Here is an 18965-nt window from a genome sequence, read left to right on the forward strand (position 1 = left end):
GTTTTGTTGATTGTAGACGCTGGTGGGAGAGAGTAGACAGAAAGAAAAGGAGAACGAAAGGAAGAAAGACAGAACGAAAGTAAAAGACGACCAAACGGAAACAGAATACAGAAGAGAAGAAGAAACTCAGGTAGAACAACCCTTTCTTCGACGAGTGTGTCGGTCAACGTTTATTTAAATGCATATCCTGTGTCTGTATATTGGCGTTCGATTAGACGCTATCGAATGGTACAGTCGATCGGGTACACGGACCCCGGAGAAAAGCGCGCGTTACGCGATATTTCTCCGCGATCATTCCGTTATGTAACATAAGAATACTCGATATATCGTGTTCGTTTTAAGAACGAACGAAATCGATACCTTCCATTTCGTCCGATACGCTATAGCACGATACGCAAAACGACTTTTTTTCCGGTTCGCACATATCGATCTTCTAATTCTCAGTTAAGCGCGGAAACGAATCTGCGAACGTATACATGTCTATATAATATATATATATTTATATTATGTTTGTATCGATACACCTGTACACGCATCTCTCGGAAGAAGAACATACATCTGTCGTACTACATGTCACGTGTGGATATCGTGAAGTCATTGGTTACGTAAAAGACAAGAGAGAAATAGAGAGAGATAGAGAGAGAGAGAGAGAGAGAGAGAGAGAGAGACAGAGAGATCAATGATGTTTGACAAGTCAACTGCGATCGCACGTTTGTAAAAAAGAAGTGGAAAATCAAAAGTCGATTATGCTCTACCCCGAGGAGAATAAAGATTACAAATGCATTCAAATGTATATAATGTGTGCCAGAGAGAGAGAGAAAGAGAGAGAGAGAGACTTCTCTTTTTTCGTCGGAAGGAACAAAATAAGAAACTGATAATTATGTGGTCGAATGGAGTGGTTGAATGGTTGAATGGTATGGTATGCGCACCTCTTCTTTTCTCTTAAGCTTCCGCACCTGAGCAAGTGGCCAGTATCAACTCTGCGACCTCCGCTGCCGCCTATTCCGCCCTTAGCCGTTGTCTGCCATGGGGAATCCTCGTAGCGATACGCCTTTCTGATAAGGGGAGCACAACTACAAGACAACTTATTGCCCATTCTACTCTTCTTGTTCTCTGTTATTCCACCTGTGAGCTCTTTTCTCCCCCTTTACGCTACCCCTCGCCAATCCGTTTGCATTTATTACTTTTTCTCGGGATCACGGCCACGTTTCCAACGAACACATACACACACACACGGTCTTCCTTGTACCGAATTTTCCTCCCCTTTCCTTGTTCACCCTCCGATTCGAAATCCTGATCGTCTTGTCCCTCTCTCCCCTTATTTTCCTTCACTTCTCTTCCATATTTCTCTCTTTTACACCGTTTTCCTTTCTTTCTCTCGGAAATGAAGATACTACGTGTGGAGACGTTCACGCGGGATTGGCTTGTCTATCGACCTTTGGCACCGTTTCTCATCGACGACTGATTCAGTCCTTTCCTATTTTCTCTCTCATAGAATTATATCTTCGCCTCTCGTTTCGTGTATCACTTTGTTCCTCGTATGTTTGCTTCTCCTCAGGTTTTCCTTTCTCGTCTCTTTCGTCCGTTTTATTATATGGGAAGCGCTGCGTATACCGTGTATACTGTGTAACAGGGACAATCTCCCGTCATTCAAGTGGGGATACAGGAGGAGATATCTTTATTGTCACATCATTGCAGATGTTCGAAAGGTCATCAGCTAGTCCCTGACATGATCACTGAAAATAGAACAATTTCATTAGGTTAATTCGCAGTCCTCGTTCCCTTGGGTGTGTATGTTTTCAAGCGACGCGTTAATGCTAGTCTCTATCTGGTAGTTCGGCTAAACGTATACGCCGACACGAAGCTAACAGCCGCGCAGCTTGTTTTCCTGACGTGAAGGACGATTCGAGCTTTTACCGACAACGAATCACTAATTTACGATAATAAATGCACAACGGTAACTGCGCGTTTCGACGAAGATTGAACGATCGTCTCTTCGAGAGCAACCGCAAGAACCCTTATGCTCGACACGCGGTCAAGTGGGTCCATGCGTACGACAGCGTTGTTGGCGATCGTTGCGTAAAATCTTGAAATCGTTCCGCTCGAGACGGAGGTCCGAGGTCAATAAAAAAAAGGCGATCCGAACGGCGACGCAATATTGCAGACGTTAGCGAGATGAATGAAGCGGATCAGGGCATTGCGTGGATGTGTCACGGATAATAATAGGGGTGGTGTCGCGGGAGGGTTACTGAACCGGTGTGTGTGCGTGTGTGACGACTCTTCGTCAACGCAACGCGTAATTCCCTGTACACACGAAACTGTGCAACATCCCTCGAAAGAATTTCTATCGGACGATCCTCGCCGCCTATCGATTCGCATCGAATACGACGCGGTTCGTACGCCGAGATAACCGCTGTTCCGCCATGAATAATGAAATTGATCTGCACGGTCGAGAACACTGGCGAATAGTCGAACATACAACACCATGAACACCGATCTCGAGTTACATCTCGAGATCCTTGTCGTCGGTACACGCCTACTCGCGAGCGATACAACTGTTAACGTGTCCTGCAGAGTCAACGTATCGTCAGACAGGAGCTAAACGAAACTTTCTTGGCCAGCTTGGCCATTCGAGTACCGAAGACGCGTGCGACAAGAACTTTCTAAACACTATATCGATTTCGAGGCTGATGCAGGTAGCACTTGACATCCGCGTCTAAACATGAATGGCGGGTGTATAAGCCGGCCACACCACTGACTCCCGGCAGTCGACCAGTCACGAAATTCGACGGGGAAAGGTGACAGTCCCAGGCAGAGCATCCACTCGATACGATGACACGAAGATGTTCGAACAGCTCGGGAAAAATCATTGACACCTGTTTTACGCGAATAACGTTGCACGATCGACGAGCACCGAAAGTTCTCTGCGTGGTACGTGCCCGACCGAAACGACAGACACCGCCTAGTTAGGTGGTAGCTCGCCGCCCTGGCTTTCGGGTAAACACTGCGCCAGAGCCAGGATGCACCACCCGCTTGTCCACCGCTCAATCAACGCCCCTTGCGTTCTACCCACCTTTCAGCCGAAGAAGAAACCCTCAAACGATACCCACCCTCGATCAAAATTCTTACGCCTCGGACCCGTCACACCTTCCCGTTACTATACGCCGCCACTTCACTCCTTTCTTGCGCGTTCTCTTTCATTCTTTTGCCCTTTCACGTATACACACCCCCGCTGCTCGTCCTCTCTTCTTTTCTCCGTTTCTCTATCTCTTTCTCCCACTCCGCCCTCCGGGCTCTGTATACACGCCCCCCCCCGTGACACGGACACACAGGCGTACCCCTCTCGCATATACGTGCACGCACCGACGAAAAAAAATCCTTCGTCTTCCGATTCTCGTCCGTTCTCGTCGACGTGTTCCCAGCGTTTACTTTTTCTCTCGGTTATTTGTTTCCGACGAATAACCGTAGGAGCCGGAACGTAAAACTCACCATCAGCGGGGACGCATCCTTCCGAGAGGGTGTGCGAGAGACTTCTTAGCTCCGCGGGGCGTAACAACAAACACGACGAAAGACAACCGGGGGCCGCGGGATGAAAGAGCGAGAAAACAGAGGGCAAGGAGTGGTGAGAAACGGGTATAGGACACGTAGAAGGGAGAGATGGCCGGAGAGGAAAGAGAGTGGAAAAAGAAAGCGAAACTGTGTGCGAACAAGTAAGAGATAGCAAGATAAACGTGCAGGCGGAGAGGGGTTAGCGACGGTGCCAAAGAAGGGATGGGCAACCGTGGTCGTAGTAGAGGGGTGGGATCATGGTATCCACCCTTCCGAAAAGTAAATAATTCGCGGCCGAGGATTATCTATCGATGCGCCGTTGAGGATTAACCGAGGACCAAACACTTGACCGACCGGGCTGCCCTAAATTGGGAATACTACACGCCGAATATTTCCGGTATTTCGCGCGAAATCCTCGCGGACGACGTAGCCATGGATACTGCAGGATCGAGCAAAAGAGGCGACTGCCCCGTTACCCACCTCCCCTTCTTCTACGAATGCGCGCCCCTCGACCGAAAATGTCAATATCCTCTCTTGCTGCGCCCGCGATGCGCTCCATGTTACTCTGAACAGCCTTCTATGCGTTTTCTATTCCTCCCTCTCTCTCTTTCTCCATCTCTCTCTCTCTCACTCTCTCTCTCACACTCTCTACTACTACTACTACCCTCTTTCGCTCGCTCCTGCTCGCCACTCTTATCATTTTTTTTCCTCCGCTGTTCTCTCGATTTTTCCATCATTTGCCACATCTTAACCCCCTGTATATTTCAACCCTTTCCGTCTTCCTCTCCCTCATCCTACCCTGCCTACCCCCCGGCACCCTCCGACTCCCTACCGCCTCTATACTCCCTTTCCTCTCTTCACCCCGGTTTTCTAGCTATCTATCCTCCTGCTCCTTCTCTCTTAGTCTTACTTGAGATATTCTCTCCGTTTTATCCCTCTCTCGATCCGTTATTTATTGCCGACGTTCGTTCCCGGTTTACAGTTTCGATTCGGGCCGAGCAAACAGGAATGGCACACCCCGGACGATCGGGCTCGTTTCTAATGTAATTTAACAGAGTTTACACGGTCGTTTCTTCCCCGATCCCGCGCGATATCGTCCACTATTCTCCATTTCGAACGATGCTCGGCTCACTGTTCATCACTGTACCATTCTTATTTTACCGCACCATGATACTCCACTGTTCGGATCTCTCGCTGGACTCACCGTGAAACGAGTACGGGGTGATCACTGTCACCGTCGTTGTCGCCGTCGCCGTCGTCGTCGTCGCCGTCGCCGTCGCCGTCGTCGTCGTCGTAGTCGCCGTCGCCGTCGCCGTCGTCGTCGTAGTCGCCGTCACGCCTCTATACCGAGGCGTAACCATAGTGATTACCGATCGATGAAAGGCATGCGCGTTTCTACGCTCGCGTACCAAACCAAAGAACCGCCCTCGACTTCGCTACCTCGCGCGCGTGCTACTCCTAATAAACAGTGAACACCCATAACCCTAACCGAGCCCTCGGACCATCTCGGACACGGAAACGACTCCGATAATATAATTAAACGATACTTTAATTCTTTAAATATGCTATTTTTCATCCCTGTTTACGGTTTTTACCCATCCCGCTTCTTCAGATTCGAGGGATACCGTTCCTCGGGTCAACGAACTGCAACTCTCATAACTAGACAGCGGATTTTATGCGTTCATGACAAAAATGAACAAGTGTAATTGAAAACAGTAAAAATATTAGAAGAATTTAAAAATACTACTTATACTATTTTCTAGTAAACCTACCGAGCCTTAAAAGTCACTGGTACACACATGTTCCCTTTTAAAAATGACAAGACTGATTTTATTTAGACTTTGTGCGGCCCCAATTGTAATACGTGCTCTACTAAAGAGAGATATCTATACAACTATTCGTTATGAAATCATTTTTATTATTTCAATAATTGTAAAATCAAAAATCTGGAACCGGTCATTTTGACCGGTGGTGGTAGGTTCAGTGTTAAGAAAGAAAATAAATTTCTATTTCACTCCAGTTTGTTGCAAATCGGGTAGAAAATGTTTATTTTACATAAAAGATCCGCTGTCTACTCGTAACTTAGTAATTGAAGTACCTTCTATTTCTATGTTAATTAGGAGAGACGAATTATAAAATATATTCGAAGTAATATTGTTGGTAAGCTTTGTAGATGCGCCTGTGAGTATTTGAATTTGTACTGCTTTAATCCTCTGTAAATTGTCTTCGGTGAATTTCTATTTTGCTGGGAGTAGTTTTATGCGATATGGCAATAATGACATTATGTATGAAAAGTACCCACTTTTAGGAAAAATGTCAACGAAAACAGGGATACTTTTAAAAAATTAGAAGCCATTGTATGTAGCGTTTATGTAGTAAATGGAATTCTTGAATTAAATAGATCATTGTGTGGACAGTATGTAACACGTGTGTGAAGGGAATAAAAAGAAATTTAAATTCATGAATTGTTTGTTGCGTTGTCCCGCGCCTGAAAGCTCCATCTACCAGCTAAACACTGTAATAAAACTTGTGAATACAGTCGATAAATAAAAAATGGCTACATTTTGTTACAAATATTCTCTTCGTTAACAATTTTCTGTTCTTCCTTTTCTACTAGTGTAAAATACATTAGTAAAAAAACGGCATATTATTCCTGTTTTTCTAATTTCATTAATGTACAATTTCGTATCTTAAATTTGTACAATAATAATACCAAATAATAATAAAAAATCTACGGAATATATAAAGTCGCATAAATAAGTACATATGTATAAATGATAAAATTATACAGTTTATTAAGAAAACAAATACGTCGCAAAATGCTAACGCTCAATTGATGTTATAAATAGGTAAATACACGTTGAAGGAATAGTCAGGAATAGTCATGTCAAATTTTCATGCGGTGGAGCATCGCTTAAAATAGGTTTATCAAATTATACGTTAACAAGTCTAAATGAGAATTTTAATTGTGGAAAATTTCTTTCGGCACCTGAAACATTAAATTGGAACGTAAACAAACAGTTAAACATAACCTATTTTCCAAGCTCAATGCTTTCCAGTCTTCAATTGTAATTATTTCACTCGAAACGATGCTAAAGAGGGCTGTATGGCGTTTAAAATCAACATTCGGAAATGTTCATTCACGATCCTCTAGTAAGTTGTCGGTGAAACATAAGGAAAATGTTGAAGACAAAATGCAAGCATGGCAGATACACTCGTATGGTGGTTTAGAAGAATTAAAGTTGTCAAACGTCAGAATTCCAATAATCGCCAGACCGACAGATGTACTTGTGAAGATCGAAGCATCTAGTGTAAATCCAATAGACATTGCTATGACAAGTACATAATTTCTTGTTAATCATTGTTTTCCCACTATCCAAGCTTAAACACGCATGACGCGCTATTTATTTTCTGTACGGTGTTTGTTAGGAGGATATGGGGCAGCAGTTTTAAATTTCATGCGGAAAGCAAAGAACCTTACCAGCGGTGGACAATACGAGGGATTAGAACTACCGTTAACATTGGGCAGAGACTTTTCTGGTGTAATAGTTTCAAAAGGACATGGTGTGGGCAATAGATTAAAGTTAGGCGACCAAGTATGGGGTGTTGTACCAGTTGAACAACAAGGTTGTCATGCTGGTTACGTAGTTGTAGATGATTCTTTGGTAAATGATACATTTTTTATATATATGATCCATGGGAGTAACATACGACGTATGTAAATAATTTAAAACATTTTTCCTTAGGTCAGTTTACAGCCTATGAATATATCTCACATCGAAGCAGCTAGTATTTTATATGCAGGGCTTACAGCATGGTCTGCATTATGGATTACTGGTGGATTATCTTATAAAACTGTACTGTCCGCCAGAAAAAATAACAGAATTTTAATATTAGGTGGTTCAGGTGGTGTAGGAACTATGGCGATACAACTTGCAAAAGCTTGGAATATGCATGTACGTTTCATATATGGTGTTTATGTTACCCATTGATTAGAAGTATTATAAAAATATAAACGCAAAATTGCTTTAGGTCATAACTACTTGCAGCAGCGATGCAGTCAATCTAGTGCAAAAATTAGGAGCTGATATTGTAATAGATTATAAACTAAATGATGCAGACTCCAGAATAATTATGGAGGGACCGTATGTAACTTATTGATCAGGCAAACATATGAGATGTATTAAAGAAATGTGTTTATGATGATCTCTGACTGTAGGTACGACATAATTTTGGATTGCGCTAATCAAGGTCCCTATCAAATACGTTCAAAGGGTTATCCGCACTGTACATACATAACTTTAAATTCACCGTTACTAAAAAATATCGATCAACATGGACTGATTGCTGGAGCAGTAAAAAACATGGGAGAATTGATAAGGTACAACGTCCCAACTACCGAAAATAAAAGTTGCGTAAAATGGGGCTTTTTTGCACCTTCTCCAACAGGAATTAAAACTCTTCAAGAATTCGTTGAAAGCGGAGAGGTATATTTTGTTGCTATATAAAAGTTTCATTATTATATCAACTAGAATTATACCAATATGTAATGAATTTTAGGTTGTCCCTGTAGTTAAAAAGGTATATCCATTCCAAGAATTATCAGTGGCATATAATCGAGTGGTTCAAGGCCATTTGCGAGGCAAAATAGTTATCGATATGAGATAGTATTACAAATGCAGAAAATTGTAACAAGTAGCAGCTGTGTGGAAAAACAAAGACTAGTCAGTTCAATCAGAAGAGTATATCTTTCACTTTAATAAATTTCGATTATATTTGCTGCATAATATTTTGTACATTCTTCCCTGCAGTACGTTTAGAAATGTCACGTTTAAAGCCTATTCGTTTTCTAATCTGCTGCCACGATTTTTCGGCAATTTCTGTTGCCCTCTCCTTACCATCTTCCAACACTTCATTTAAATATATTGGTTCCTGGATCAATCTTGAAAATTCTTCTCTTATTGGAGACAGCTTTTCTACAACTAAGTCTGCTAACAGCAGTTTGTATCTATACACATAAACGAGAAAATATAAAAGTCTGTAGTAATTACACATCATACAATGCAGAAAATTGTTAATCTCCTTACTTTCCAGTATCCAATCCTTGCATTTCTGAACATATTTGATCTGGCGTTTTCCCAGTAAACATAGAATGAATAGTGATCAAATTAGCAACTCCAGGTCGTTCGACAGGATCATAAGTTACCTCTGATGTAAAATCGGTTACAGATTTCTTTATTCTTTCTGAGATAATTTCTGGCTCATCCAATATGTTTATTGTGCCCTTTGGACTCATACTCGATTTAGACATTTTTTTCAGAGGATCACGCAAAGACTTTATTCGTTGACTTGCGTCCTCTGTAACACAATGATATAAGCATTGTTATTTTACATATTTAGAAAGTGTGTATATATGTATATATACATATATATATACATGTTGTAAGAAGCTTACTATTTATTAAAGCATGTGGTACACAAAAAGTGGTGCCAAATTTGTTGTTAAACGAAGTAGCCAATTCTTGTGCTAATTCAATATGCTGAATTTGATCTTGTCCACATGGAACATGGGTTGCTCTACACCATACAATTCACGTAAGTATTACACATCAGTCTTCACAAAGTAATCTGTATAAAACATTTTTTGCAACAATATTTTTCTAACAAGTCAAACAAGCTAAAAAGACATGTACCATAAATATTAAATATGAAATACTCACTTATATAGTAATATATCAGCTGCTTGTAAAACAGGATAGATATATAAACCCAATGGGACATGTTTTACTGTTTGGCTTTTTTCTTTGAACTGAGGTAAATGCGCTAATCTTGCTAATGTTGTGATACATCCGAGAACCCAACTTAATTCTGCGTGCCTTGATACTGCAGATTGTTGAAATAATATGCTCTTCTTCGGATCTATGCCACATGCTAACAATGTTGCCGTCATTCTCATTGTATTGTCGTGTAACTCTTTGGGTTTCTGGAATATTTAATCTTAATAGAGTTTCTACATTTCATTTGATATACTCCAACGTACACCCCTCAAAGTCAAAATTACATATTTGTGTATATTTTTAAAGAAACATATTTCAAAACTTACGTGCGGTAAAGTAATAGCATGCATGTCTACTACACTCCAAATAACACTTTTTTCCGAATCTTGTAATTCTACCCACTTCTTAATAGCACCCAAATAATTTCCTACGTGAACGTCTCCAGTAGGTTGAATTCCAGAAAATATTCTCCTTGGGTGATCAGGAACCTGTACATTCGAGTTTATATTGTTTATACGTTTCGTATATTATCTGTATACGTTTAAACATATCAAAATTTAACCTTGTGACAGTATTGTTTGATGCATATACGTTTGCAAGTAACATAATGTGCTTGGTGCGCAACAGTATTTTTCGATAGGGTAAACATTTTGTATACGGAACTAAAAGACATAATTTTTACTTTGATTGAAGTTGTTACAAGATGCATAAAATCACATATTTCATCAAAGATTGAATGGAAAAATATATGTATTCGGAACTAAGGACATGTGCGCACTTCCTTCTATATATGTGCACTCAATTATGTATTTAATATTTGATATTATGTATTTAGTATTTAATAAATTATGAGTAACTTTTTCTTTCGCAAAAGTATTCTTCACGGTTATTAATGAAAAACACGGACCAATCAGAGCTCGGCTACAGCGGACGAATTCCGGTGCGGCGAAAGGTCCCGCTAAACGTGATGTTAGTATTGGCCGAGCCAAAACTCGTCCGCCGTAGCCGTGTTCTGATTGGCCCGTGTTTTTCGTTAATAATGAAGCCGCGAAGAACATTTTCGGAAAAGAAAAAGTTACTTCAAACGACATCAGGAATCACCTCTTTCAAGGAAGTACAATATTTTTTGGATACCCTTTATATATGTAGGTACATGTTTATACCTACATATTATAAGTGTTGGACAATATTCAGCTATTTCCGGATGCATCTACTTACAGACGCAAGCGCACTAGAAATACAACGTTTCGCCTCTATAAGAATGTTTTGTACACATGCTTATAGAGAGATAATCAGAGATAATACGAAAATTGGCATATCCAATTTCCCATTTGTGTGAGAATATTGTGTTTTGTATAAACAGTATCACGGTCAATCACGGTATCAATTGTGTAAATACAAAGTTGTAAAATCATTTTTGCTAAGAAACAAATTTTCCTGAAAATATTAGTGGTGTATTTTAATACGCTAATGTTAATATTCTGATTATAATCATAAAAATACAACATATCGTATTTATAGGAATAAAATATAAACCATTATTGAATTTCAAATTGATTCTATTCAGTTATCATAATATGTGAACATTTTTCCTTTAACTAACTATAATTGCTTTTTGGTTGTGTATAATATAATTGCTATAATTCCTGATGTCTGATCTGAATTAATCTGTTACGATTTTATGTAGTTTTCAATTATAAATGTTTTATAGTTAAAAAAAATATCCTTTATTTTCAAAAGGAATGAATTTTTTTAGACAGGAAAAACTATATTACTTATATTATACATTATCACTCTCTGACATTATTAGAAATTTGCATCCATAGAATGCACCTCATTTATGTTCCAATTGCATTAGCTTGAAAAAATGACTTTATGGAAGGGTAAAAAAAGATAAATGATGATACACATAGATCTTTGATACAAAAATACTAATATAGTATTGTTCATCTACAATTATCCATACATCATCTTACGTATCAATGCACAAATTCAAAAACAAAAGTAATAAAAATTTCATACTGGCAACCATATTAACACGATCATGACGGTTCAAAATTTTGAATACATGTAAATGTCTTATAAACAATAAATGACTTCCGTTAGCTGCAAATCCTTTGCTTGAGTGGAAGATCACTTTCAGAGTCACTCGACTCGTTGACAGCAATTGGGTCATCGTCAGAAGACAGATAGTTCTCTGTTTGATTAACTTCTACTTTTAACGTCTTCTTAGTCTGTAAAATAAATGTTTCATTGATAACAATGATGAAAGAGCCGATCAATTTAGTTACTGTACCTGTCTGCAGCTTTTAAAAGGCCGTTTGGGTGTATTCATTTTTGGAAGATACTTATCAGCTACACCTTCTACACGTCTAATATCAAAATCTTGATCTACTTTAGTTACAGTTTGTAATCTTTGTTCCTCTGATGTTACATACAAATCATCTGGTTGATGATAGCTATTGTGCACTTCATAAGCTTTTTTACTACAAAATAATGCAGCACATACTGTACATTTTATTAAGTCTTCTGGGACAGCTTCTCTCTCTTCCTGTTATAAACACAAAGCTAAACTCATAGAGAAGTATTCAATTACAGTAGAACTCCGTTTACCTGGATTGTCAAACATAACTCCTGTCTTTTTCGCCAGTTAAACAGGGTTCCACTGTATATCTATTTCTCATCATTAGAGTACAAATCTTTATGCAAAACAAAAATTTGGTGCATCAATTGCTAAAAATAAAGTACTTTCTTTCTTTCATATTTGTAAAAGTTCAAAAATAGTGCATTGAGGCAACTAAATTCTTGTAATGTTTTCCCTATCTTAAACTGAGTCTACTCAGTTTTGTCATAAATGCATAAATAAAAACTTTCTAACGATTTATATGCATTATTTTACTTGTGTATGAGCTCGCTCCAGATGTTGTTGTAAATTGAATTTTATAACATACTCTGCTCCACACAAATGACAGTAATATACACTAAGAGCATCGTTCATAGAATTCACTTTGATTTTATTGCTAGGTGGTGGTGTTGCAATTGGTTGAAAAAGATGGACCATTCTGTAAATTAAACTTTTGTATAATATGAATATAAACAAATGATATATTATGGTTATCGGTAACAAAAACTATAGACATATCATTTTACCTTTTATGTATAGAACGATAGTGATAATCTAATGCTTTCTCGTTATAAAATAATACATCACAGTCTTCGCATTTTTTGTGTTGCTCTTTCCTCTCACTTTCAGATGAATCGTGCGATGCTTGATGACTATCTCTATGTGTCTATTAAAAAATATAAATTACTTTAGTGAATTCAAAAATGAATAGAATTACAGTCATTGAGAAAACATACTTTTAGAGGAAACTGCATTCCACAGTAATGACAATAAAATTTTGCTGGTGAATTCGAATGGACTTTAAATCTATGCCTTATTGTGGCTGTGATTGATTCGAATGCTTGTCCACACATATCACATTGAGTATCAGCATTTTTATTAGATTTCACAGGTCTGCCACGTGTATCTATTTCTTTGTTGGCATGCTTTCTGTATAAAGTATTTAACACTTAATATGGAATAAAATTGTTTATTTCTCAAATATTGTTACATTTATGAATTAATCATTTAAAACTTAATAATTGTGTAAAAACTTCAGGTATTATAAAAATAAAAATTTCAATGCCATAACATATATATATATATTTTTTAATGACAATACGAATAAAACAGACATTGTTAATTAATTTTTATAAATAATATAAACTAACAGTAGTACAAGGGTTTAAATATTGAATAAAACTATATAAGAAATACAATAAATCATCTTAGTCATATCATGTTACAATTATAGAATCTACATCAGAAGATAGTCTACTTCAAATGCAGTGGTAGGACTAAATATATTGAAAACAATATAGAATTGTAACGTATAAACCCTGTATGAATAATTAGAATGTATTTTAAATTAGTTTTACATGGATGGATTATAGTATGGTTACGATTGGTTTACGATAGACTAAACATAAATACAATCAAGTGGGTATAAAGTCTTCATAAATTTCATATATAATATTATTACTAAAAACAGAGTTTCTTCGTTAATAAAATTACCCTAAACATTACTATTTAATACCATGTTTATTATTAGCATTGAAAAACTATCAAGACTGCATTGATACTTAAACAATTATAATTATAATTCTGTTAATTATTTCAATATATAATTTGAAACCTCGAAAACAATTTGAAATTAACAGTTTTATAAATTCTTCTTTACTTATCTTCTAAAAAGTATTTGCCTTTGTAAGAACTCTGTGGTAATTCTATTTGAATATAAAAATGGAATGAGAGAACAGCGCGAATAATTGAACTCCATCGGTAATGTAGTTCAACGTTTTTAAAAACATTTTTTTCGATTGCATGTCAATATCTTAAATTAAATACAGAAATGAAACGCGAAATATAGATTTTATAAAATGTATGAGCAGTTTATAGTCGATTAATTGCTTACAAATAAAATGAAAAATAATAGTTTCTGCTGGTACCTAAAATGTGCCTGTAAGGCTTCCTTGGATTCCAATTTTGAGTCGCACAAAACACACTTGTGTTGCCTTTTAGCACTCATTTAAATGCAAATTCCACAGAAAAACCATCAGAAATTTTGCTGGACGTTTCTACGTCAGAGAATACACAAATTTCTCGCGCAACGTAAACCAATCCCGATTAATGTAATTAAAATCAACGACGACCTCCGCTGATACGATTGGTATTTTTTCAACACATTATTGTTTTTCACTTAACATGTTACTCATTCATATGTAAACGTTAAAAATCTTTAGAACTCACGTCCGCGTAGAAAAATCAGTTTTCGGCCATTTTATTGTATTGAAAGTCGCGCCACCTATCATCTGCCAATACAAAAAAAGAGTGAAAGAATTTTGTATAAGTATACATGCTCATAGGTAAATACTATGATTGTTTTATATTTTTAAATTGCATAACGAAGTTTGTAAACAGATTTAGTTGAAACATTGTAGATAATGAAACATGCTACCTGCAGAAATGGAAACTTGTTACGTAAAATATATATGTTTTTTCTATTTCCTCTTTAAAAACCTATATGTTTAGTCACACATGAGCTACATTTATATGTATCAGAGAGTATATCTCTGTATGTATATGTATATTTACATATGTACTTATGTATCTCATTTACGGAATAATACCTGTGCGAATGTAAAGATAATTAAATTTTGTGTGTGGGTTTTAAGCATTTATAGCATCTCAAATACATCGAAATAAACATATTTTAATTTAATATAGTTCAGAACGTTTAGCATTATTACTATAACAAAAAATCTTTATAAAAGTTAACTTATACTAGAAATGATATGTACTTTCTTCAGTTGTAATATAAAAAATAATAAAATATATAAATCATAAAGGTAATCTAATATTGATTTATTATTAATCATAAAATAATTAAATTTTTAAAACATACAAGGTATTTAAAATTTCGAACAAACTTAAAGAGATGAACACATGTAAATTATTTGAGATACGTTAAACAGAATTATAATTTGCAATCAGATCATTCAATTTGACTGATAAAGTATCTTTTAATTTACAAATTAATCTCTCACGCATGATATTATTGCACAGTTAGTTATGCGTTCTTTATGTTGTAGTTGTAAATAATTCTTTGAACACCTCGTTAAGGATTATAATCTGTAAATATAACTAAGTAAGTACGTTTTCATTTCTTCATTTCCTTTATTAGGAAAAAGAGATATTATTCTCAAAATATATTCTTTAGAAGTCTATCACTTAAGTATTAATACAACTTTCTAATTATACTGAAGACAATTGCATTGTTTCATTATTATTAACTATTCAAAAAATGTAGTAGAAAATATGTACAGTGATATTGTTAGATGCGCACAAGTGGAATCACTAAATAGACACATTGTTGTTTAGTGCAGCTCCTGGTATAGTGTAGCCATTGGTTGTCCATCTGTTACACCTTGTGTCGCCAGTTCGGCTAACGTTCTTTCAAGGTAACTTGTATCAGGATAACCATGGCCAGATGTTGATGGTCCCAATTCAGTCTTATGATGAATTTCGTTCCATGTTACTACATCTTCTCGACCAGTGGTCACTGACCGTCCGATTGTGAATATCAATTTTCGCTCGAAAGCTATTTGTAGTAGTCTTAGAACTCTTCGACCTAGATTATTGTCTGGAAGGTAACATACACGTGGAAAACCTACTGCATAGTATGCCTGTCCAGGATTGGGATGTTCCCTTCCTTGAATTCCTGATGGAATGCTGCAATGATATTTTCTCTGTATAACATGTAGACTGACTTACGCCTCGTAAACGTAAACATAAGATTTTTGAGGGCGATTGCGGGCTAGATTGATCTTTTACCTAGCGCTTTGGACTACTGAAAAACCCCGTCTTTGCATTATCGAGAAATGAGAAGGCGCATTCCGGACCCTTGCAATCCTGGAAACGAGAGTCTACCCCCTTAAGAATGTTAAAAATAGCATGTACTTACTCATAAGTAATTTGAATTGTATTTATATTTGGGAATCCGGGTAAAGCGCGTGGTATTCTTGTCCAATTCATAGTACCAGGAGGTTGGTTTCCTCTCTTTTCTCCATAAATTAATCGGCAGACCGGACATTGTATGTACATTGGTGGTTGCTGACAGCTAAGCATCGCATTTAAACATGCTAAATGTAATCTGTGTTTACAACGTGTCAACTCTACAGTCAACGGTTCGGGAATACCAAGACATACTGGACAAGAATCAGAGTCGTTGCTTTCCACTACTTTTACATATTGAGAAATAACATCTGATTCTGAATCTATATTCATGTAAAATAAAACTGTATGTAATATACGTATGATATCATGTAAAAAGGAAATATAAAGATCAATTACCTAGAATAGAATCTTTAAACGCATCATCACTTCCGACACTGCTATCTAATAAATCTACTGGATTCTCATGACTCAAGTAAGTAGAAACTGTATCAACGCTAGGTCTTCGACCACTTTTTGTGCTGCTAGAATCTACATCGAGCACATTATCCCATGTTTTCCTTTTCTGACCAGATTCAATGGTTGTAACTGAGCTACTGTTTTCTATACCATGTCTGTTACTAAATATGTTGAAATTGCTCAATATAACACGTGCTATATTTGATGGGCCAGTATCACCATTTTTACCCTATTCAAATGCAATTTGTGTATTTATAAAAGTGCTTTCATGTACATATAAATAAAATGCTGTTGTTTACCTTTTTATTACTCTTTTTTGTGTTTCCTGTGGATGATTTTTTATGCGTTACTTTTGCTGTAGTACTCTTTATAGTGACACACACAGATTTCTTTTCTGAAATCACCTGTAGCTCTTCCAAAGCAACTTTAACTAAGGGATAAGGTGCTTGCTGGATACGTCGTATTGGTCTCACATATCCAGTACAGCAACGCACTTGAGTTAAATTGCAAAAGTTTATAATATACGGGAAGCCTAAATAAGTCTTAGAAATATCGATAGTTTTGTCGCCCTACAATAAAAGAATATAATCAATGTATTCGTACTTAAAATTGTCATATATCATTTAACTTATATAACTCTAGAACAGGTATGTCAGCAGTGTTTGACGAGCAAGTATGTGAAAAGCAGCCAAAACAAACAAGCCACACCTCCAAGGATAACAGTCTCATGGCAGAGTAATCTGTGAATTTAAGGATCACAGGCCTTTTACAATTAGCAGCAAGAGTTACATGTATATGATGTAATGTAAAACATAACATATAATGAATTTTAGAAACAAAGTTAATCAACGAGCATAACAGTAAAGTACATTAAACACAAAACTGACTCGAGACACAATTAGGTACACAGTATACATATACTCGACTCTGCTCACGAGCTATAAAAAGTGCTCTTACTCGTATGGGATCCAGTTGGACGTGCCTACTCTAGAAGCTAGTTTTATATTCACCCTTGCCCATGCTTCTTCTACAAGACATTGTACTTCCATATCATATGTATGCCAATCGTCTGTATCACCAGCCCATTCCCATTTAGCTCCTTTTCCAGCTGGGGAATTCGGGAGATAAAACTTCCTTCTAACATTGTGCGATTCATTCCCATCTTCGCTACATTGCATTTTAGTCTTCAAATTTATATAATACCTATTTCAAAAATAAGTTATATGAGTAAAGGTTTATCCCTCGTTTAGAGATCTTTTTAAATGATCTTAATGATCGATGCTGCTACTATGACTTTGATTAACCCTTAGCACTTGAACGGCGACTCACAAAGAGTCACCACTGAAAATTGCTGTACTATTATTTAAAGTATTGTTTACTGTATTACATATGTTGATATCTAATCAACTATTAAACATTTAAGTATTGTATGAGGTATTATATCAATTTTATATTCATACAAAGAACAAAATTATAGAATAGAATGGAATTATTCTAGGTTGTGGAAGAAATGTTTCATTTTTGTCAATATTGAAAGTCAATATTGATTTTGATATACAGTACTCTCTTTCTCTCTCTCTCTTTCTCTCAACACAGCTATACAGGAACATATATCAGGGATATTTTCTAAATCTTTGTAAACAATATTTAAATTGTAATACAATACAATTTATTATTTTTAATAAAAATGCGAATATATATTATTATCTAGAAAAATATTAAGAAACACATTCTTAGGATACGCAATAATTTTCTCTGCACAATACATCATAAAAATGTTTAGATAAATTACTAATCATTCGAATTTTTGTATTTATTTTCTTTTAATATAATGCAACACAAAATTTGTTATATTTACATGTTGTATATTGAACATCAAAAAATGTACAGATATTGACATAAAAGTGTTCATACATTTTTATACTGATATGACATATAAATGTTTATCGGAGCGCATAAAATGCATTTTCGAAAAATGACCGGGGCATTATGAAAATTGAAAAGAATAATATTTTATGTCAAACCTATCCAAATTAGGGTCTGCGTCGTTAAGAAAGACCCGTGTAAGTTTTTTGCAATATGCTCTTTCTAGATGTTGGGATACTGCGGGACTATAAGGTCTCCAACGTCCGTGACGATTTTCCCACTCCCACACAACCACAGCATGACCATGTTCCTGTCCTTGGGCGTTCATTTTCTCGCTTATTGTTAGGAATTTCACACGCATGTGCAACACACACTTGCGAAGCGGGAACGTGGGAACATTTTCGAGTCCCACGGTCACCTTGATTTTCCTTCTTACGCGTATCACTGCATTTACGTAAATGTTATTGGAATGCACTTTAACGTCCAATCATTCTATTTTCATTTAATAAACAATACAAAGTTTCTATATCGTGTAGAAACAAACTTGAGAAAGAACCGACAGAGAAATCATGTCAATGGCAACGTCACTCTAAATCGTGTGTATTTGCGAGAATGAATAGATGTGAAGTTTACCCGAGATACTAAACTTCGACTAATCGAAACGTCGATAATCGAATTTCAAACAATCATTTCAAACACTACGAGTTCGCAATTAAAAAATAAAAAAAATTTAATATGTAACGGAAAGTAATATTTCT

General features: G+C 36.6%; 5 protein-coding genes across 13 annotated transcripts in view; 2 read left to right on the forward strand and 3 right to left on the reverse strand.

The window, feature by feature from the left end:
• The window catches only part of Sif (guanine nucleotide exchange factor still life), a 63497-nt gene extending 62401 nt beyond the window's left edge, over positions 1-1096 (reverse strand). For 6 of the 8 annotated variants that reach the window (XM_076425049.1, XM_076425048.1, XM_076425051.1 and 3 more), the window contains exon 1: positions 930-1096. In XM_076425049.1, coding sequence (XP_076281164.1) covers positions 930-1096 — 167 coding nt within the window. The remainder of the gene's footprint in view (positions 1-929) is intronic. The other 2 variants (XM_076425052.1, XM_076425047.1) reach the window with 1 other exon arrangement.
• LOC143209463 (uncharacterized) overlaps positions 1-6567 on the forward strand; it is a 24741-nt gene extending 18174 nt beyond the window's left edge. For both annotated transcript variants that reach the window (XM_076425118.1, XM_076425119.1), the window contains one exon: positions 17-6567. Coding sequence is in view for 1 of the 2 variants with exons in the window: in XM_076425119.1 (XP_076281234.1) it covers positions 17-178 (162 nt within the window). In the remaining variant the exon portion in view is untranslated. The remainder of the gene's footprint in view (positions 1-16) is intronic.
• LOC143209449 (NAD(P)H oxidoreductase RTN4IP1, mitochondrial) lies at positions 6124-8611 on the forward strand. The gene is made up of 7 exons (XM_076425077.1): positions 6124-6309; positions 6399-6888; positions 6979-7214; positions 7296-7505; positions 7582-7694; positions 7769-8036; positions 8110-8611. The coding sequence occupies exons 2-7, from the start codon at positions 6639-6641 to the stop codon at positions 8215-8217; spliced, it is 1185 nt and encodes a 394-aa protein (XP_076281192.1). The 5' UTR covers positions 6124-6309; positions 6399-6638; the 3' UTR covers positions 8218-8611.
• Positions 8279-10234, reverse strand: Trprs-m (Tryptophanyl-tRNA synthetase, mitochondrial). Its single transcript, XM_076425076.1, has 6 exons — positions 9889-10234; positions 9653-9814; positions 9270-9532; positions 9005-9126; positions 8637-8907; positions 8279-8557 (listed from the first exon to the last, which is right to left on the reverse strand). Exons 1-6 carry the CDS (start codon positions 10033-10035, stop codon positions 8320-8322), a joined length of 1203 nt encoding a protein of 400 aa, XP_076281191.1. The 5' UTR covers positions 10036-10234; the 3' UTR covers positions 8279-8319.
• Positions 10235-12720: 2486 nt separating this feature from the next.
• Dx (deltex E3 ubiquitin ligase) lies at positions 12721-18829 on the reverse strand. The gene is made up of 7 exons (XM_076425067.1): positions 18366-18829; positions 17352-17544; positions 16641-16910; positions 16282-16570; positions 15893-16205; positions 13878-15660; positions 12721-12898 (listed from the first exon to the last, which is right to left on the reverse strand). The coding sequence occupies exons 1-6, from the start codon at positions 18566-18568 to the stop codon at positions 15306-15308; spliced, it is 1623 nt and encodes a 540-aa protein (XP_076281182.1). The 5' UTR covers positions 18569-18829; the 3' UTR covers positions 12721-12898; positions 13878-15305.
• Positions 18830-18965: the final 136 nt, after the last annotated feature.

This window comes from Lasioglossum baleicum, chromosome 6 (genome assembly GCF_051020765.1).
Source record: "Lasioglossum baleicum chromosome 6, iyLasBale1, whole genome shotgun sequence".
NCBI lineage: Eukaryota > Metazoa > Arthropoda > Insecta > Hymenoptera > Halictidae > Lasioglossum > Lasioglossum baleicum.